Source organism: Hyperoodon ampullatus (genome assembly GCF_949752795.1).
Source record: "Hyperoodon ampullatus genome assembly, chromosome: 4".
In the NCBI taxonomy this organism is placed as follows: Eukaryota; Metazoa; Chordata; class Mammalia; order Artiodactyla; family Ziphiidae; genus Hyperoodon; species Hyperoodon ampullatus.
The window spans coordinates 2,023,211-2,045,078 of NC_136917.1; the positions used below are offsets into that span (position 1 = coordinate 2,023,211).

Genomic DNA, 21,868 nt, shown 5'->3' on the forward strand with positions numbered 1-21,868 from the left:
CGGCTTAGCTTTAGCTCTTTTCCCTGCCCTGTCCTGCTTCCCTTACTCTCTTCTCCCAAGAACACTCCCCCAGTAAATCCCTCAATAATTCTTATCTGAGGCTCTGCTTCTAGGAAACCTGACCCATGACACCCTTGGTTAGCTTCATGAGGGACTATTTTGTTCAATCCCCTAGAACAAATTCCTATCTTAGGCTCTGCTTATGACCTTCTCCCCCTTAAGAATGATAGCTTGATGACGGAAGATCTTCCTCATGTTGGAAGAACAGTGTCTGGAACACAGAAGGCACTCAATAAGTGTGCTGAATGAATACAGGGGAGAGCCCAGGGGTCTGTTTTATAGCTTAGCTGATCTGGCCTAGAGGCATTGTTGAGTCATAGCCGGTAGACAGCAACTGAGTGGTTCAGGGATGTGGCCAGGCCTGGGACAGCAGCTTGGCACCTCCAAAACATCCTCCAGGTGAGGTACAACATGTGAGGATTATCGGGGAAGGATCCTCTGCAAAGATGCAACCTCAAGGGTGGGCTGGGTTCTAGCCTTGGGCTTCCAAGAGACATGTCCCTGAGCCAGGTCTAAGGGGTAGTACTGCCCAGCTATGTGTGAGGAGTAAGTGTGTGTTGAATTAATGAAGGCATGACAGAGGGAACCCTGCCCCAGGGTTCCTTCTCTTTTCACTCTCCATTGGGAGGAGAGGAATTCAAAAGAAAGCATACAGTCTTCTTTCTCACACAACAGAATCGGCACGTACAGGAATGGGGGGAGAAGGAGTATGGGACATGTCTGTTATCTGGACTTTAGTTTCCTTGAGCATGTAGTCTGCTTGGGATAAAAGTCACATCCAGTTTACGCAACCCCTGTTGGCTCAAGCCCTAAGCATAGGTCCTAGCCCATGGCACATGCCCCTACTGGACTGACCACACCAGACTGTGATCTACACGCACACATCTGGCTTCCCAGCTGGACCAGGAGCATCTTGAGGGCAGGCACAGGCTGTGCTGGCACCCTCTACCCAGACCAGGGCCTGGCACAAAGCAGATGCCAGTCAGTTCAAGGTTGTAAAATAACTGAATGACGAAGGCAGTAATGCTGTTGGGTATGCTAGACATCCACCAGATACTTTTCAGAATGCAGATCCAGCCCTGGCTTCCCAATGCTTCAGCAGCGCCCTCTAACCCACAGAAGGAAGTCTAAACTTTTAAGCCGGCCTGTACAGCACCCTCATATAGTGCCCTGGTCCCCCTTTCCAGCTTCCTCTTCTGCTATTTCCAGCTCAATACCCTACACCAATCCTACCCCAAGCTCTTTCTCACATGTGCAACATTCGAGCCTTGCCTAGCTCTTCACTCTGCCTAGGGGCTCTCCCTTATCCACCCCCAATCTACCTGTCCAATTCCTGTGCATCTTTTAAGTACCTACTTGTCTCTGCTATCATTCCTTCCTCCCTTAAGGGCCTGTTAACCCCTTCCAGCAGCCACCCAGCACTCAAGAGAGCAGGGTTCTGGCCCTTCACCTGCCTATCTATCACCAAAGCCTGACAGAGTAACCTTTGGGGAAGGGGGTTTCGGGGAGACTTCTGCTAGTGCGAGTGTGCAGGGATGGACTCCTCAGTGGCCAGCAGCTGGCTAACCCTGAGCGCCAGCTGCGGGCCTGAGCCCTGCCCACCAGGCCTCGCGGTTTGAGGGGGCAGCTCGTCCAAGCAGGTTGCTCACCCAGACTCTTGCTCCCCAGCAGTGCCCCTGGCTCGCCTTTATCATTCTGGACATCGAGGCTTGCGAGGCAAGGGAGCAGCCTGGGTCGCCTGCATCCTTGAGGTTCTGCTCCGGGTATCCGTGCGCCCGACGAGGTCCACACAGCCCTTACCCTGGAGGCCTTCGGGTGCCCGGCCTCGTGCCACGCGAGCCGCCTGTGGGAGCAGCTGCGGCAGTTCTGGGCCCACCATTTCTCGCGGCGCTTCTCGCCGCGTCGCCCTCCGCTGCGCCGCATCTCCTCCATGTCCACCTTCTACCTGCTGGACCACCCTATGCGCCAGGCAGAGCTAGGCCTCAGCTACGGCACGCCGCGCACGCGCCTCAGCGACAAGACCTTCGTGTTCCGCGGCGGCCGGTGGACCGCAGAGCGCCAGCCGGTGCGGTCGCGGCCACAACTGCCCTCGCCAACCACCTCGGGCTGGAAGGCGCAGGTGCAGCGGATCAAGACCCAGGTGCTGCTGGAGGAGAACAACTTCCTGAAGCTACAGCAGGAACTGCTCATGGACATGCTGACGGAGACCACAGAACGCATGCACCTGTTGGAAAAAAAGATAGACGAGGCAAGCACTGCCGCTGCGGCGCGCGCATGACAGAGGAAGATGCGCAAGCGCGAAGGCGCGTGCGGCGTGCTCCTGATCGAGCCGCTGGCCCCAGAGTCGCAGTGACGCAATAAAACCCGTGCGGCGCATGCGCACCTCGCTCCTCACCTTAGGCCCCGGCGCGTTCCTGTGGCCCCTCGAGTGCCCGGCCAGGAGAGGGCTCCGGGTGTGCGGGGGGTCCGCTGCGCGCCTTCAGGGACCATCACTCCGGGCCTGGTGTGGAGACTCAGCCAGCAGCCCGTCTCGGGAGGGTGCGATAGGGCGGTGGAGAAAGATGTTTGCAGCCCGTTGGGAACGCGGAGTGGGAAACAGGCTTGCAACAGTGCAGCAGGGGGCGGGGATGGCAGGCGATGAGAGGTAGTGGCAGCAATGGCTTTCTTGGCCCAAGAGACGGAGGGCAAAGTCCGGGAGGCAGGAAAACCTGGGCTCAGGGATGGAGGGTGCGGTTGGGCGGGCGGGTGGGGTCGGTGACCTTACAGTTGGCCTTTCCCTCCCTGAGGCGCTCCCGGGAGGGGTTTCAGCCTGAGTCCAGGATAAAAGTGTATTTTACGACCTGGAAACTGTTTCCCGAAAGAATCGCTCGAAACTTTGAGCTCTGCCTCCCCCTCCTGGCTGTGTGGCTTTTGGCGAGTCGCTTCTTCGTTGCGGGTTTCCTTTTCCTCTCTCTAGAATTATGGGTCGGGGATACAAACAAGCACTGTCCAGAGCTAATCCAGCGCACAGACAGGATTTGCTCGACCCACTTTATTTTACAATTTTGCATGAGTTGCCAACATTTAAGAGTTTGGAGATTTCACATTAAAAATCCAAATTTCCCGTGTTCTCCTGAAAACCCGGAAGACTCAGCTATGCTGGACCTTGGTTTTGCCCAGCAGCAGTTGCCTGAATTGTGGCTGTCAGCTCCTGCTCAGCTTCACTCCTTTCCTCCTATAGGTGTCTGATTTTGGATCTCCTTCTATATCCGTTCTAGATCGATGCTCTCTCCTGGGGCATAGGGAGCCCTGTGCCCAAGGTATCATATAAAGTGCTTTTGGTGAGGGTGTTGTGAGTGATGTGGCTGCACAACAAAGGTGATGACACTGGTCCTTGCAATCTGTAACCATTCCTTGGAATGTAGACAGACCCTTTCAGCACCCAGTGAAACTTAAGTCCGGTAGGATTCCAACACATTTTCCTAGAGCCATGTGAAAACTTTGAGAGAAGTGGGTGTCCTTCTTCAGCCTAACTTGCTTTCAGGAGAAAGACTAGGGATTACTAAACCACTACTTAAAATGTGACCTAATTAAATCAGCAAAACAACACAAAACGTCATTAGGCACTATGCTTAAAAACATTTCTTTTGAGCAGTGCTCTTTTGTATTTTAATAATTCTATATTAACATGGATTAAAATATTTTTAAATAGTTGTAAAATATAATTTCCTTTTAGAATAACTTAGAAAATAAAAAATGTATAGAAAAGGAAATGAGAAGGGAATCAAAACAATACCTAGAAAGAAAACAAAATAAGGCACTGATGGAGAAATTATACTAAGTGAAAGAAGCCAGATGCAAAGGACCACATATTGTATGATTTTGTTTATATAAAATATCCAGAATAGACAAATCCACAGCCAGGGAATGTGGGGAGGAAGGAGTGACTACTTAACAGGAGCAGGGTTTCCTTTTGGGTTGATGAAAAATGTTTCGGAGCTATAGTGGTAATGGTTGTACAACATTGTGAATGTTCTAAAAGCCACTGAATAGCACACTTTAAAATAGTGAGTTTAATGTGAATTTTACCACAATAAAAAAGATTTTTTTTAATGAGGAAAGTGCTTTACATTAAAACATGAGATAAAAACTATGTGGTATGGGGAAATAGCAAAAATCATAAAGGTGATCCAAGAGTACCTAAAGTTTAGGGAATATTGCTTTGGCCAGAGCACTTGCAAACAAATAGTTTATTTTCTAGAACAGAGAAAAGTATCTGCTCTGCCAGGTCAGCAGCAGATGGGGAGCCCCATGTTTAGGGAGGGGTATCCAAGTGGATAAAGGACCCAGATCAAATGGGGCAGAATGGTATTTTAAGATATCTGACTTTGTTCTCTCTGCTCTGGAACTTCACCCCCTGACTGAGGCAGCAAGCTCATTGCCCCGGGGGTGGGGGTGGGGCTGTGTGTGTGTGACCGAGCAGAAAGTAGGAACAAAGAACTCTTTGTGGCTTTTACCTTCTACAGCTCAGAACCCTCTGGGGAACAGAGCTTTGAAAAAATATTTTTTGGGCTTGAGGAGGGAGGTCAAAAAGGCTGTAGATTTGTCTCCAGCAAGAGGAAAGATGAAGGGAAATGGAAGTAGAGATCCTGGTAGGTCTTCCATCTTGGAGAGAAGTCCTTTCTTGACCCTACATTACTTTCCAGCTACTGCCCCATTTCTCTGCTTCCCTTTATAACTAAGCTCCAAAAAGTTGCTTATATTCACTGTCTTCAATTCCTCCCCTCCCTCTTTGCTCTTAGTTCCCCTCAGCTTTGGATTTCTCACCTCCAAGTCTCCCCAGTCTGCTCTTGTCCAGGATGACATTGACTCCAGTGTTAAGTCCTTTGGCTAATTCTCCATCCTCATCTTGGCCCATCAGCAGCATTTCATGCAGTTGACGCCTCCTCATCTTCACTTGTCTCCTAGGACACTACACTCTTCTGATTTCTCTCCTACCTCACAGTTGCTCCTTCTCAGTGTCTTGCTGATTTTACTTCCTTCAGGTGTCTACTTAAATGTCACCTTTTCAGTGAAGTTTTCCCTGATGATTTTATTTAAAAGAGCATGCATTCTCCCCACACCCAACCAAACCAGCACAACTTCTCCTCCTTTCCTGCTTTGTTTTCTAGCATCTGTCACCATCTGACATGCTATGTATTTTGTCAGTCTCCCTCCACCCCCTCTGCCCCAATTAGAGTGTAAGTTCCATAGGGGTTTTTTTCTGTTTTTATTTTTTTTCTCTGTATCTTAGTTAGAAAAGTGCTTAACGCTTACTAGGCTCTCTCCAGATATTTCTAGAATGAACAAAGGTCTATAAGAGACAGGCACCTGAATCCCAGGAGCAGATGGTGTTAGGCCTTTGGTATTGTCATAGGTATCTAATCCTCTAGGAGGCAGGGAAGGTGTATCAGATGCTTTTGGAACTTTTGGTTGCATCTGATAAGCCCACCTCTGATTTTAGCCGCAACTATGGTGGATGGCTCTGCGTATACTGTCAGTGCCTCATTTCAAGTGTCTACTGTGGGTTTCTCGGCCTTTCTGCTTCAGGGCTTTCTCCTAAGCCTCAGGAGCTCTCTCAACCCACAGACATAGCCTGGGAGTGCAGGAGAGTTAATGCCTTCTGGGGCAACCTCCAGTAGAGGACAGAAACCAAAACACACTTTGTTCAATTTTCCTTCTACCATTTTCCTCACTCCCCCTCTCTCAGTTCGAGGAATCATCTACCAGATAAACTGCACCCAAGTTCTAAGCTCAGGCTCTGATTTTATGGGGATTCAAGCTAAGGCAGTTAGTAGGAAGTAGCACTAGAAGGCAGGCCATAGGGAAAGGAATCTAGAACTAGATCACCCCCCATTCAGAAGGCAACAAAGACCTCTCACCACTGTTGGTGAGAAGGATGGTAGTAACCCCTAGTGTCCTGAAGCATAAGACCCTTACCTTTGGTGGATTGGAATGAGATAGAAATTGAAGGGGAAGTTTGGCTCATATAGTAGCTTTGGCACTCCACAGATATGGAGGCAGCTGTAATTACAAGGATTATGGAGGTGGTTAACTTTTCTAAACTGTCTTAGAAGCTTTGAGGAAGAATGAAAGGCTCTTCTTAGCCCACTCAACTGAGGGCATGATGTGAAAGCTGGAAAGTCTCCCAAGGCAACATGTAAAGAACTGCTCACTTCTGCTGCCAGGAAGCAGAGTGTGCTGAAAATAAGGCTCAAGATTTAATCTAGGGCAGTAGAGCTGCAGAGAAGACCCGTGCATCCTTAACAATTTTCCTGTACTAAAGTCAAGCGTTTTAAGGGGAAGGAACGGGACCCTAAGGCCTGGCATGGGGATGTTTGGGTGGATATACCTAAGAACCTTGAGCCCCCAGAGCCCCTGAACCCTTCTGGCCAGTAGCAGCTGCTCCTTCCCTTGATAGAGAAGAACAGCTTTATTTTTCCTGGAGACAATGCAGCGATCTCACCTGAGGTAGATGTCGTAAAATGATGCTAATCCTTCTGAAGCTCCACCTCTCATTGCCTCTAGACCAATAACTAGGATCGAGCCTCAGCATAGCCCAAGCCGTGAAGCACAGTCCCTACTCTAGAAGGAAATAGACTGATCATCCAAAAGGTTGCAGGACATGTCTAACCGCAGGACCTCTGGGGGAACAGACATGGGAGTGGATCTAGAGGGTGGGGGTGTATATAAGACTGGGTAGGAAGTTGATTGCAATGGAACATTTCCCATGACTCAAGACTAGAGTTCTGCCAAGGACACGTGGAGCTTGTCCTAATGTGCTACTAGATGACTCTGGAAAATTGGACACGATGGTGGCCTAAGGTCAATGAGGTGGAGATGACAGAATTGCCTTGGCTGAGTTTAAAGAAGGTTCTGAAGGCTACAGGGAAGTGGGAATATTAGAATGGGTTTATTACATGAGACCAGAAGATTCACCATTTGATTCTGTTCTCTGGGAGATGCCCAGAGGATGCTCCTTTGGCTAAAGCAGTAGGGAATATGACAGTGAGGGGGGGGGCATTGCATCATTGAGAAGGTGTTCATGGCTGTCCCCGGTATGCCAGGGTTGACAGCAGGACGTGCTGTCATGGAACTGGGCTCCCTAGTGTCATTGGGGATGATGGGATTCGGGAATGGCAGTTAACCATTCTGGATGGTGACATTTACAGATCAGAAGCCAGGAGGGCATTCTTATCGTACTTTGCAGCAAGAGTGGAATGGCAACTTGGGGGGCCTTGCTTCTCAGAGACCTGTGGTAATGATGATAATAGGCCACAGTGTTGTTAGGGGCAAAATAAATGGGCAACCAATGGAGGCAGAGAATAAGTGATAGAAAAGGTTGGGGAACAAGGATGAGAGACATGCCAGCAAAGACAGTCTTGCTATTAAAATGCCTTACTTAGTATTAGGTTAGCATTTAGATACATCCTAGGAAAGGTAGGTGAGGAATGCTCCAAATAGACTGAAGTTAAGTTTCCACCACTGCAGCAGAGTGGCAGGTTTGACATACAAATTGAGTTATTGAAAAGCAGTTAAAAACCGTGTTTCTTGAACACCCAAGAACATGGAGCAAGATCTGTACCAGCCACAAATACCAACAAGGAGACAAGGCAGTGTGAGATGCTGTTGTATGGCATGCAGAGAAGTGAATGTGACAGTGACTAACCAAATTCAGACCTTTTGTGGATGTCTCAGTTCAGGCTGCTGCAACAAAACATCATAGACTGGAGGACTTATAAACAACCGAAATTAGTTCCTCACAGTTTTAGAGGGTGGAAATCTTAGGTCAGGGTGCCAGCATGGTCAAGTGAGGGCCCTCCTGCCGATGGCTAACTTCTTGTGTCCTCACGTGGCAGAGAGCAGAGGTGGGAAGCCAGCTCTCTGTGACTCTTATAAAGGCACTAATCCCATCATGAGGTCTCCACGTCATGATCTATTCTAATCCTAATCATCTCCCAAGGCCCCACCTCCTAATACCATCACATTGCAGGGGAGGGTTTTGACATATGCTATGGACACATTCAGTCCATAACAGGAGGCAAATCCCAGAACTGGAATCAAGCTCAGCAGGTAGCAGGGATGAGACCAGGACCTCTACCTGCAGCCACAGAGCTCTGCACTTAACTCACCCCACCAGTCCAGGTGATAAATGGCAGCAGGGACAGTAACATGGGCCAGTAAAAATGGTCAGTGGTTTCACTTTTGCAAGATGAAGAGAGTTATGGGGATGGATGATGGTGATGATTGTACAACAATGTGAATGTGTTTAATACCACTGAACAGTACACTGAAAAATGATTAAGATAGTAAATTTTATGTCATGTATATTTTACCATAATAAAAAAAAAGAAAAAAATGATTAGTGGTGACTGTGTAGAGATTGGGGTCTAGAATAGAATATTAGCCAGAGGAGCATAAGAAGCAGCACAACTCTTAAGAGGAAAAACAGACTGTATCTGAAAAACAGTATGTGTCCACAAAACAACCTGCAAATCCCAGGACAGAAGTGCTTTCGAAAATACATGTAGGATAAAAGGGGAGAGGAACAGGATGTGACTGCTGAGCGGGTGTAGACAATGGTCATGTGTCCAGGAGAGCCAATGCATTGGCCTTGCGTTGGTTAGGTTGGGGCTGTGCCCTCTTGCCTTTTGTAGGGCACCCAGCCGTCTGGTGGTAGCTCATCTGGGGTGTCTCCCAGAAAAGCACCTGCTTCCCCTGTGTCTGGCCAGGACAGTGCTCACAGCTCCGCCCCATTTCTCTACTTTCCTGTCCCCATCTAGCTTAGCTCTGAACAGCTTCCTGCTGTCACTTACCGTTGCTCCTGCCTCACCTGCCAGTTCCAACACATGTGTCTCCTCCCTCATACTCCTGGGGCCACTCCTACCAGGACCGACCTCCTCACCTGGTCAGTCTGGGAGGCTGTCTGTGCACGGCCTTGCCTGCCTTTGATTCTCAGACATGTCTAGCACAGGGACCAGATCACTCAGAAGCCTGTGCCCATGGTGTTCCATGTGCATCTGCACACACGTGGGATGGGATCACCACAGAAGTCCGTGGCGACCAGAGAGGATGGGCAAGGACTAAAGGCCCACATAGCCTGCTTGGTCACCAAGAACAGTGCTGACAGGGGAGGAAGGGGGCCTTGCATGGGATCCTGGGAGCAGGAGTGGCCTAGGGCTGGACCAGCACCAGCTGCCTCTGGAGCACAGTTCGGGAGCTCTGGCTCCTGCCCCCTTGGGAGCCAGCGCCAGTGGTGTGTCTGCTGCTTTCTGTCCTCTCCTTATATATTGCACCTACAAAAGTTTAATAAAACTGTAGTATCAATATCTTCAAATACTCAGTCTGTTTTCCACTGGTCTATGTCCAACCTAGCTCTAATCAGCCAGGGCTGACATGAAGTAAGGGAAGTAGGGTCATGGGGCTTCTGTGCGTTCAACAGGGTCTGGGGATGGGTTTGGACTCTTGAGATCCATGTCCTGGGGTCATACCAGTGGTCCCACAGCTCTCCAGAGAGAAAGCACAAGGCCAGTCAATGGCTTGGGGTGTGGCCTGTGTGTAAGCCTAAGAAGTAAAAGGCAGGTGGGAGAGTGGAGCCTAACCCTCGAGCCGTGAGCAGACCTATTAAGAGACTTAAGAGATAGATCAGCTAGTTACAATGCATGGACATTATTTGGCCCCTGATTTTCAAGCAAACAAACTACAAACAAAACAACAATAGGACTTTCCTGGTGGTGCAGTGGCTAAGAATCCGCCTGCCAATGCAGGGGGCACGGGTTCGAGCCCTGGTCCAGGAAGATCCCACACGCCGTGGGACATCTAAGCCCGTGTGCCACAACTACTGAAGCCCGCGCTCCTAAAAGCCTGTGCTCCGAGACAAGAGAGGCCACTGCAGTGAGAAGCCCGCGCACCGCAACGAAGAGTAGCCCCCGCTCACCGCAACTTAGAGAGAGCCTGTTGCGAGGAAACGAAGACCCAATGCAGCCAAAAATAAATAAAATAAATAAATAAATTTTAAAAAAGAAAGAAATTTCTAATTAGATAGATGTCCTCCAAACACTTACAACATCCATTGTTTTTAAGTATTGTTTATTATCTCATCCATTTTTTGTAAACAATTAACTGCACATATTTAAAGTGTATAAATAGGGCTTCCCTGGTGGCGCAGTGGTTGAGAGTCCGCCTGCTGATGCGGCGGACACGAGTTTGTGCCCCGGTCCGGGAGGATCCCACATTCCGCGGAGCGGCTGGGCCCGTGAGCCATGGCCGCTGAGCCTGCGTGTCTGGAGCCTGTGTTCCGCAACGGGAGAGGCCGCGACGGTGAGAGGCCCGCGTACCGCAAAAAAAATAAAAATAAAAATAAAGTGTATAATTGGATGAGTTTTGACTTATGTATATACCCATGAAACCAACAACACAATCAAGTAATGAACATACTCATCACCCCCAAAAGTTCCTTGTGTTCCTTAGTAATTCTTCCCTCCTACCCCTGCCCCAGGACAACACTGATCTACTTTTTGTCATTATAGATTAGTTTCCATTTTTTAGAAATTTCTACAAATGGAATTATTCAGTATGTACTAAAAAACAAAAACAAAACCCTAGTTTCTTTTGCTCTGCATTATTATTTTGAGATTCATCTATGTTGTTGTATACATCATTTCCATTGTATGGAAACACCACAATTTGTTTATCTACTCGCCTTTCGGTAGAAATTTGGGTTGTTCCTAGTTTTTGGCTATTATAAATAAAGCTGCTATGAACATTTGTGTACAAGCCTTTGTGTGGATGTGTGTTTTCATTTCTCTTGGATATGCTAATTCTGTGTTTACATTTTTGACGAAGTCAGGCTATTTTCCAAAGCAGTCATTTTACATTCCCACCAGTAGTGTATGAGTTCCAATTTCTCCACATTCTCATCAATACTTGTTATTTTCTGTGTTTTTTTTTTATACCCACCCTAGTGGAAGAAATCTCAAAAATTACCATCCATACCCCTCTCACGCTATGCTTACTAAGACTGCAGAGAAATCAATTCAACTAACTCTATATTGATTAAATTTTAAAAAATTGTGCACACTTTTACATGTTTCCAGAGAAAAAACCATGAAGCAAGGTGTATACAGATATGTCTAGCTACACCCTGTGCCTTCTACCCTGATCATTCCTCCCCATCTAGGTAAATGTTTATATTAAATTTTTAAATTTAAATTGTTTCTACTGAAACATATAAAGCACATATATTTGCATTTCAAGGCCAGTTGCATTGACAAGTCCAGTCAATGGCTTGGGGTGCGGCCCGTGTGTAGCCTAAGAGGTTACTGTGTGCAGTCACCTTTCTCGGTTACTGCAGCATACAGTAAACCCTGTAAACCCTTTTGTATGGTCAGGCCACTCAAGATGGCTGTTCTCTTGCTCTCTGTACACTCCCTCCTCGACCAGTCCCTGCTTCACATACAGCCTACTCACATGCCTATCCAATCCTCTTAATCAAAGGGCTTAATTAGTAACCGCCTAGTGTTTGTCCCTTACCCCATCCACTGGTTTCCCTGGTAACTGATGAGCCAACCTAACGTCAACTCCCCCTTATAAATGGTATCCTCCTCCCCCCGCCCAGGAGCGAAGATTGCTGCCCTGTCTTGCCTGCCATCTGCCACCCACAGTGGGGTGCCACTCCAGGACTCTGCTTCAGACTTGTAAGATTCCCTATCCAATAAATTGTTGATGTCTCTGGGCTCTTTCTTTAGTCTCACAGCTGGGCAATTACAAGGCTTGGAGTCCTGTGGGTTACAGTCCAACACCCTTACTTTCTTCACTGAGTGACATATCCTGCAGGTCGCACCTCAGCAGGACATAGAGATACTCCTTATTCCTTTTTATAGCTGCAGTGTATCCCACTGGGTGAGTGTAGCACAATCTATTTCACTATGTATTCAATGTTTGGATTGTTTCTTGTCCCTTTTAAAATTGTGATGAAATACATGTAAAATTTATCATCTTAACCAATTTTAAGTGTACAATTCAGTGGCATGAAGTACATTCACCTTCCTGTGCAACCGTAACCACCATCCATTCCCAGAACTCTTTTCATCTTGCAAAACTGAAATTCTGTACCCATTAGACGACTTTCCATTTCTCCCTCCCCCCGATCCCCAGACCTTGGTACTTCTACTTTCTGTTTCTATGAATTTCACTAAGTACCTCATATATAGTATTTGTCCTTTCGTGACTGGCTGATTTCACGCAGCACGATATCCTCAAGATTCATCTATGTTGTAGCATGTGTAAGAATTTCCTTGCTTTTTAAGGTTGAATAATATTCCATTGTATGGCTGCACCGCATTTTGTTTATCCATTCATCTGTCAGTGGATATGTGGGTTGCTTCCACCTTTCGGCTATTGTGAATAATGCTGCTATGAACATGGGTGTGCAAATATCTCTTTGAAACTCTGCTTCTAATTCTTCAGGGTGCATTCCCAGTGGAACTGCTGGATCATATGGTAATCCCATGCTAACTTTTTAAAGGAACCACCATACTGTTTTCCACAGTGGTTGTATGATTTTACATGCCCACCAACACTGTACAACGGCTCCAATTTCTCCACATCCTCACCAATACTTGCTATTTTCTGTTTTTGCTTCGTTTAATAGTCATTATCCTAATGGGTGTGAGGTGATCTCTCATTGTGGTTTTGTATTTCCTGTAATTAGCTAATGTAATTAATATTGCAGTGAAGAGCCTAGTGCCATGAAAATCCTTGTGCATGAGCTGGGTGCTCAATCTTGCTCATAATAACAGAAATACAAAATGAAAGTGTACTAAGATGTTATTTCTCACCTGTCAGATCAGCAAAAGCCCAAGTTTTTCCAACATATTTCGTTGGCAAGGCTGTGGGGAATCTGGCACTCACATGAATTGTTGGGGAAAATGCAAAAATGGTACAACCTGCTGGGTATGAAGATTTGACATGTAGTAAGATTGCATGTGCCTTTACCCTTTAGCCAGGCAATCCCACTTCCCGGAATCTACTCCAAACTCACACCAACTTCCCCCTAGTATAAAGGGCCCTGAGATGAAGGGCTTGGTAGTTATTGTGAGTGGTTCCCTTAGGGGAACCTTGCTTCCTTTAGGTCCCTTTCTCAGGCGGGGTTCTGAGCGCATGTGCACCTCTTCAGACTCTCTTACCCTCGCTCACCTTTATTCCAGGCCCCACTGGGAAAACTTCCTGGGCAGGCTTTACACAGGTACAACTGGACAGAAGCTCCCTTTAGACCTGTGCTGGAAGAGGGGGTCAGGAGCCAATGGATAAATTCCTTTTCTCCTTCCCAGCAGGATGGTTTGGAGACATTTCATGATGTGCCCCAGAATGTCCTGGGGGACTGAGGAATGAGGGGTTATTTTGGTGCTCACATTCCTTACGGTCACCTGCTAAATCAATACCCCATAGGCTCTGCTTTCAGGGGCACCCAGGCCAAGTCAGATACAGAACATACACTCTATCAAAATGATACAAGCTTATAAATGTGTCAAACAGTATGTTTAGTATTTAAGGAGCAGGGGTCCTTATCCTAACCCAGTGCAATTCCACAATGGTAACAAGGGATAATAGTTTCCAACCACTTTCAATGCACTAACAGGGAAAGGACTTCCCTGGGCTGAATCAAGTCCCCAGGCCCAACCTAGCTTCAGGCTTCGGGTGGGAGCGTGGGGATGGGGCACCCCCTGCTGGTTACATGGAGTCTGGAGTGGCTTTGCCTCCTAGAGGGGCGGCACCTTTCTGGCTCTGGGTAGGGCTCTGGATTGGTTTGCACGTTGCTGCTCCTGAAACTTCTTTGAGATTCTGGGCGACTCCTCCTCCTCGGGTCCACCAGAGGCCTGAGGCTTCTCCCTCACAGCAGTCCTGGAGTGTAGTCGCACCTTCTTCACAGGAGCTCGCAGCTCCTCAAGTGTTCCTTTTGGCCAGGTGGCTCTCCCACTGCTTGGAGTGGGGGAAGGGGCACAGGCTTTGGACATGTCCTGGAGTCTAGTTCCACTCCGCCCACTCACTGGATCTCTGACTCTGCACATCTCTGAGCCTGTTTCTTGAAGACTTGGGATTGTTGAGAGGCCCCAGTGAGACAGAGATAGTGAAGTACCCAGCAATGAGGTCTGGTCCTGAAATAGTCATTGAACCCAATGGCCTGCACTTTCATAACCTCCCTCTAGTCTTTCCCAACCCTGGCCCCCCAGCTTGTGACCAGCCCTCAAACGCTGGTTCCTCTGCTCAACTGGAAACGCCCGACCCACTCCCTGTCATACCACTCCAAGTGACTTTGCGTAGCCCTTGGGCCTGACCATGGGCTTCGCTTTTCTTTTATAGTAGCCCAGGGTCATAGGGAAGTCTTACATTTCTCACACTCATGTGACTCAGAAGTAACTCAACACTAAAATAATGATTTATCAAATTCTAGGCCAAAACACTAGAGTCTTATCAGTTGGGAGACTTAGCCCTGAATGGGGAAAACCCAGTGGGGAGGGTATGGAAAGTGAGAAACACAAGGGCTTTAGTGTAACGTGGCTGTTATTGACAAGGCCATGCTCTCTGGCGATGCTGCCCTGTCTCCTGACTGATTGATTGATTGGGACAGGGTATTCACTGAGGTGAATGGTTCAAAAGCTAAATGAAACTTAGCAATGCCACAAAGCACATGCTCTGTTTTTACTGCAAGAGGCATTTCCTCTTCCATGTGTGTTTATAAACACCCACCTAATTGTTCACTGATACTTCTGGTTCTTCTCTTTCCAGGCTCGTAAGATTTCATTCCTGGTGTCAACTGGGGAAAAAAAAAACCCACCATACAAAAACAGTGAGTTTCAGTTTTATTTAGGGACCCTTACTGAGGACTATAGCCTGGGAGATAGCCTCTCAGACAGCTCTGAGGAACTTCTCAGAAGAGGTAGGGGAGGAACTAGTATATATGTGAAATTTTTGACTGGGAAATATAGTCATGCATACATCTTTTTAAAAAAAACTTATTTATTTATTTATTTGGCTGCACCAGGTCTTAGTTGTGGCATGCGGGATATTTAGTTGCATCATGTGGGCTCTTAGCTGTGGCATTTGAACTCTTAGTTGCGGCATGCATGTGGGATCTAGTTCCTTGACCAGGGATTGAACCCGGGCCCCCTGCATTGGGAGTGGGGGAGTCTTAACTACTGGACAACCAGGGAAGTTCTCAAGTTAAAAATTTTAGTGCTTTTCTATGTATGGGAAGATGCAAGAATCCGGGGTCATTGAAATTCTTCCTTAGATCTGCATCTTAACTGTCTAGGAGCCATATATCCAAGACACAGAATTCTTCACCGTTTTTCTCCATACTGAATTCTCCTCAGTGCACACTGTTGGTGGGCGACTGCAGTGGGTTGTGACTTAACCCTTTTTTTTATAAGTGGATGTTGGGCAAGACTCTTTGTTCTTTTATGTTTACATTGGCCTCCTGAGGAAAGGTTTGTCCATGTGACTTATTTGGTTAATGAACTGTTGGTAGAAGTATACGTGTCATTTCTGGGCAGAAGACTCTAAGGGCCAGAGTGGTGGTTCTGGATGGTGGAGGATCCCTCAGCCTAAGTCATTGAAAGAGGCAAAATGGAGCAGACCCCTGATCTAAGATGGACATGTAGTATGAGCAATGAGAAATCAACTTTTCTGTGTTGAGCCACTGATATTTTGGGTTGTTATTGCAGGATAACCTAGCACATCTTGACTAATGCATTCTAAATCCTTTCTGAAACAAAACAGTACAAACTAGAAAGCCAGCAGATTATTTCCCTTGAGATTGTGAGCCCTGAGAATACAGAATTTATTCTTGAACAATGGATGGTAGGTCAAAGTATCCTCAAATCCAAGCACATCTTTTTCTGAGCCCCATTCCTACTAAAGGGAAGCCGAGCAAACTTGCTCTTTAATGGTGACAGTCTCTCTGGATTTAATTTAGTCTTTGGGGTAATTCCTCAGTCTTTCAATTTTTCTTCCTTTCCCCCTTCTTATTCTGTAGCAGACACTGGGTTGCCTGCATTATCTCTATTCCCTGCTTCTTTGCCTACAGAATTGTGACGGTTTGGGTTCCACCCTTGGAGAAGGTACCTGTTATCGTGGTTCAGGGATAAATCCTGACTTGTCTAAGCCAATTATGGCAGAGCCATCTTCCTGCCCTTGGTGGGTTGGGGCTGAGAATGTGACCAAGTTCTGACTATGGAGACAGACAGGGGAGGTATTTGCCTTGGGGCTTGTTTTTTTTTTTTTTTTTTTTTTGTGGTATGCGGGCCTCTCACTGCCGTGGCCTCAGGCTCCGGACGCGCAGGCTCATCGGCCATGGCTCATGGGCCCAGCCACTCCGTGGCACGTGGGATCCTCCTGGACCGGGGCACGAACCCACGTCCCCTGCATCGGCAGGCGGACTCCCAACCACTGCGCCACCAAGGAAGCCCGGGGCTTGTTTTTAAAAAGAGACACAGGTTAAGAAACTGATTTTGTTATCCAAACATTCTCCCAAAGGAAAATCCAGGCTCAGATGATTTCACTGGTCAACTTTATTAAAGTAGAAATAAACCCCAATCTCATACAAACACTTGCAGAAAATAGAGTAGTGAGGAACACTGAAGAAACTCTTTTTCTGAGGCCAGCATTACCTAGGACAGAAACCTATGAAGTCATTACAAAAAGAAAATTGTAGACCAATAGCCCTCATGAATACAGACTTAAATATCCTTATAAAATATTAGCAAATCAAATCCAACATTATATAAAAATATAACACATTATGACCAAGTAGGATTTATCTCAGGGATGCAAGGTTGTTTTAATATTTGAAAATCAGTCAGTGCATGCTTCTCTCACTCTGCATCCTTGCCAGCCCTGGAGATTACAGATCTATAAGTTCTTATTCAAAATCCTCACATATGTTTCAGAATGCAGAATTTTTTGTATTTTAGGAAATTCTATGACACTCCCAGCAGGCTCTGAATCAGTATTTCCTAATCAAACTCATTAATGGTTTTGTAGCAGAATATAAGAAATATTCTCACCAAGCAAGATGAGTCAATGCTGCAAAGAGCCTCAGATTAGCTCAGGTTAAGTCTTGCTGCTAAATGAACTGGCCTCAAACTTACCATCTTTCTGGTTTCCAGGACTTTATGAATTTTGGATTGGGGATAAGGGATTGTGGACACAAATCGTTCTTTAATTTTAGCCCATCCTGCTGCTGCTTTACTTTGCATTTATCTGACCACTTGTTAGGTTGAACCCCTATTCGTAAGCTTTAGACCATTTACATATCCTGTTTTCTTATTGGTCTGTTAGAAATTGTAGGTACTTTTGACTTAGGGCTTTTGAATTTTTGTCTTTCACGTATTTTATAAATATTTCCTCGGCCTATCATTTGTTTATATATTTTATCTTCTACTAGGAAAACTAAAAATTTGCGTGCAGTCAAATGTATCTTTTTTTTTTTTTTTTTTTGGCTTTTTGGTTTCCAGACTTAGGGAGGATTTTCCATGCCAAAGTATTATAAATATGCTTGTTTTTTTCTTCTGCTATCTGGTTTTATATTTAAATATTTAGTATGAAATCTTTAACACGTCAGAAAAGTATTTTGGTGTTTTGTGTTATTTCAGAGCAAGGTTTCTAAACCATGGCATTACTGACATTTGGAGTCAGTGCTTTGGTGTGGGGGACTATCCTGTGCATTGTAGGATGCTTAGCAGCATCTCTGGCCTCTACTCACTACATGCAATAGCACCCCCCAGTTGTGACAACCAAAATGTCACCAGACATTGCCAAATGTCTGTTGGGGGTAAAGTCCCCCCTAGTTGAGAAAGACTGGGTTGGAGCCCAGCTTTTGTTTCTTTTCCCCATAATCATGGCCAATAATGTCAGCACCAGTCATCAAATTAATCACCTCTTTTTCCATCCAACATATATCTGCAGCTATTTCTGAATTCTTCTTGTCCTTTTCTTGGCCAGTTCCACTCCACTACCATTCTTCTATTCACAGTATTCTGGGATCTACTCAGGCATTTGTTCTTCCAATTGAACTTTAAAATCATTTAAACCAGCTCTAATCGCACGGTATAGCTAGACTCTCTTAACACAGTCTTAAGAAGTAGTGGGCATACTTGTCTTGATCTGGATTTTAGTGGAAACGACTTTGATATTTCCTTTTAGTTTGCTTTATACTTTTGGTTTTTGATAAATAGTATTTTCATATTTAAGTATTTTACTTCTATTCCTATTTGACTTATGATTTTATTAGGGATAGAGATCTATCCATCAATTCTATCTAGTGAGTGTTTATGGATTTTGGTAATCATATGATTTTTCTTCTTAATTTGCAAGAAAATGAACGATCCTTTTTATTTCCTGAACTAAACCCTATATTAGTTTCCTGATACTGCTATAAAAAATGACCACAAATTTAGTGGCTTAAATCAACACACGTTTATTATATTAGTTTCTAAGAAGTGTAGGCTGGTATTGCATTTGCCCTCAATCTTCTCTGCATTTCTAGTCTTGCTTCCACCCTTTCTGCTCAACCTAAACTGCTCTTGCTAACGGCACTAGAGACCTAAATTCTGGGGCCTCCGTTCCTCTGTCTTCTGAGTCCTCTCACCATAATTTGATGCTGTTGACCACACTGTTTCACCTGAAACCCTGTCCTTTTTTTCCTTTGTTACCCTAATGATTCCCAGGTTTGCCCATCTTTCTGGCCACCCCCTTTCAGCCTCCTTTGTTGTTTTCTCCCATTCATTCACTCATTCTTTCATTGTCACAAACTCCCAATCTGTCATGTGTGTGATACCTTGTGTTGGAATCTCTAAGATCCTCTTCTCAAAGGTCAGCCCCTTTATTCATTCCTAAGGTTTTCAATATCACCTGTATCCTGTGACATCCAGATATTACATCCAGCTTAGATTACTCATTTTGGCTTTAAACTCATAAAATGCCAGCTGCTTATATGACACCTCCACTTGGGTATCTTGGAGGCATTTCAAATTTAACATGTTTAAAATGGATCTGACATGCCCCTTCCTTTCTGCCTGCCTGCAGCTCTCCCCATCCTCACCCACTCCAGTGCACTGACCTTCACATGTCCTTCTGCCTCCTCTCCCTAATCCATCTCTCATCCAACACTTACTTGTTCATGCCTACTACACGCCAGGCACTCCATCCAGTGTTAGCAATATAACCAACATTCTAGTGTGGGGAACAGGAAACAAAAAGTAATTACATAGGGTTTCCCTGGTGGCGCAGTGGTTGGGAGTCCGCCTGCCGGTGCAGGGGAGGCGGGTTCGTGCCCCGGTCCGGGAAGATCCCACGTGCCGCGGAGCGGCTGGGCCCGTGAGCCACGGCCGCTGAGCCTGTGCGTCCGGAGCCTGTGCTCCGCAACTGGAGAGGCCACGACGGTGAGAGGCCCACGTACCGCAAAAAAAACCCCCAAAAACCCAAGTAATTACATAAATAAATAAGTTAATCACAGAGTGCAGAAACATTGTGAAGGAAATGAATAGAGGAATTTGATAGAGAAAGACCTGAAGAAGGAGCTAGTGAGGATGAGCATTTGGGGAGAGAGCTCCAGGCAGAGGAGACACCATCTGCAAAGGCCTACAGGTGGAAAAGAGCAGAAAGGAGGTCAGTGTGGCTGGGGAGTAAAAAAGGGGGAGGAAAAGTAATGAGGTGCTGGAGAGGTACACAGCATCACATCATGCAGGACCCTGAAGACCACAGCAAAGAAAGGACTTAACTTGAAGTGCAGTGAGAGCCACCGAGGATTTAAAGCAGGGGAGTTACATGATACGATTTGCAGTTTTGAAAGATGACTCTGGATAATGGTTATGGGGTTTCTTTATGGGGTGATGAAAATGTTCTAAACTTAGAATGTGATGGTTGGACAACTCTGTGAATATACTAAAAAAAAATTGTGTGGTATGTGAATTATATCTCAGAAAAGCTGTTGGCAGGGAAAAAAATCATTCTGACTGTGGTGAGGGTGACCAGATAAATGCCAAGAGTATAGCCAGGGAGATCAAATGCATTCATCAGATGACAGAGGGATGATGGCCATGGGTACAAGGCAGGGTGTGGTGAATGTCATATGGGGTGGGGGGAGGAAGGAGGATTCCTTATGAAACTATTCCCAGCACAGAAGCAAGAATAATCTTTGAAGGATATAACTTGGATCGTGCCACTGTGCACCTTGACCATTCAGTGGTTTCCTTCTGCAGGTAGAAGCAACCCCTCCCTGCCCATCTGGCCTTGGGGCTGCCACTCCTGCCTTGGAGTCTCCCAGCCTCAAAGCCTCCCCTCTGCCAAATCATTCTCTTCTAACCAGGCCCTGCCACCTGTCAAATCCCAGTTTAAGTACCACTTTCCAGAAACTTTCTCATCCCCCAAATTACATTAGGGGCTCCTGCACAGCACTTGCCAAAATCTGTAGTCATGGACTGAATTGCATATTTCTTCATTTTTTGTTCATCTCCCCCTCTAGGTTGCAAGTTCCTAGGGTAGGGATATTTTCTCCTGTGATCATGCCTCTAGGGCTCATCCCAGAGCATGGCGTAGGAATTGTACTGGAACATTTGTTGGGTGAGTGAATTCATGAATAGAATGCATATGTGAAAGCTAGTAAGCAGTGGGTGAAGGAAGCTTCCAAAAGGAGAATGAAATTAAAAAGACTCAAAAATGTAAGGGGCAACCCACAGAGTGAGAAAAAATATTTGTAAATCATATATCTGATAGGCGATTAATATCCAGAGTATATAAAGAACCCCTAAAACTCAACAACAAAAAAACAAACAACCCAATTCAAATATAGACAAAGGACATGAATAGACATTCTCCAAATGAGATATGCAAATGGCCAATAAGCACATGAAAAAAAATGCTCAGTGTCTCTAATCATTAGGGAAATGCAAATCAAAACCACAGTGAGATACTGTTTCACACTTTTTAGGACAGCTACTGTCAAAAAACAAAAACAAAGCCAGAAAATAGCAAGTGTTGGTGAGGATGAGGAAAGACTTGGAAGCAGCGTGAATTGCTGGGAGGAATGTAAAATAGTTAAGGTACATATCTAGGAATGGAATTGCTGAATCATATGGTAATTCTATGTTTAACTTTTTGAAGAACTGCCAAAATGTTTTCCTTACAGGCTGAAAGAATGGAAAGCAGGAAATCAAACAGATAGTTGCACACCAAAGTTCAAAGCAGCACTATTTACAATAGCTAAAAGGTGGAACCAACCCATTAATGAATTAATGGGTAAGCAAAATGTATTATATACATACAACAGTGTTATTCAGCTTTAAAAGGAAGGAAACTGAGGACATGGATAGACCTTGAAAACATTATGTTACGTTAAATAAACCATACACAAAAGGATAATTATTGTATGATTCCACTTATATCAGGTACTAGAATAGGCAAATTCCTAGAGACAGATAGTAGAATAGAGGTTACCAGGGTCTGGGGGACAGGACTGGGGAGTTAAGTGTTTAAATGGTACAGAGTTTCAGTTGCAGAAGATGAAAAAGTTCTAGAGATGGAGAGTGGAAACATTCGCGCAACATTGTAAATGTACTTAATACCACTGAACTGTACGCTTAAAAATGGTTAAAATGGGGCTTCCCCGGTGGCGCAGTGGTTAAGAATCTGCCTGCCAATGCAGGGGACACGGGTTCGATCCCTGCTCTGGGAAGATCCCACATGCCGCGGAGCAACTAAGCCCGTGTGCCACAACTACTGAGGCCCACGC

General features: G+C 45.8%; 1 protein-coding gene across 1 annotated transcript; it reads left to right on the forward strand.

The window, feature by feature from the left end:
- Window positions 1-409: 409 nt before the first annotated feature.
- Window positions 410-2,413, forward strand: CBY3 (chibby family member 3; the record flags this gene model as incomplete). The annotated part of the gene is given in 4 exon segments (XM_079702854.1): window positions 410-459; window positions 1,732-1,807; window positions 1,811-2,335; window positions 2,339-2,413. Coding segments are annotated over 4 exon segments (726 nt in total).
- Between the last annotated feature and the right edge of the window lie 19,455 nt (window positions 2,414-21,868).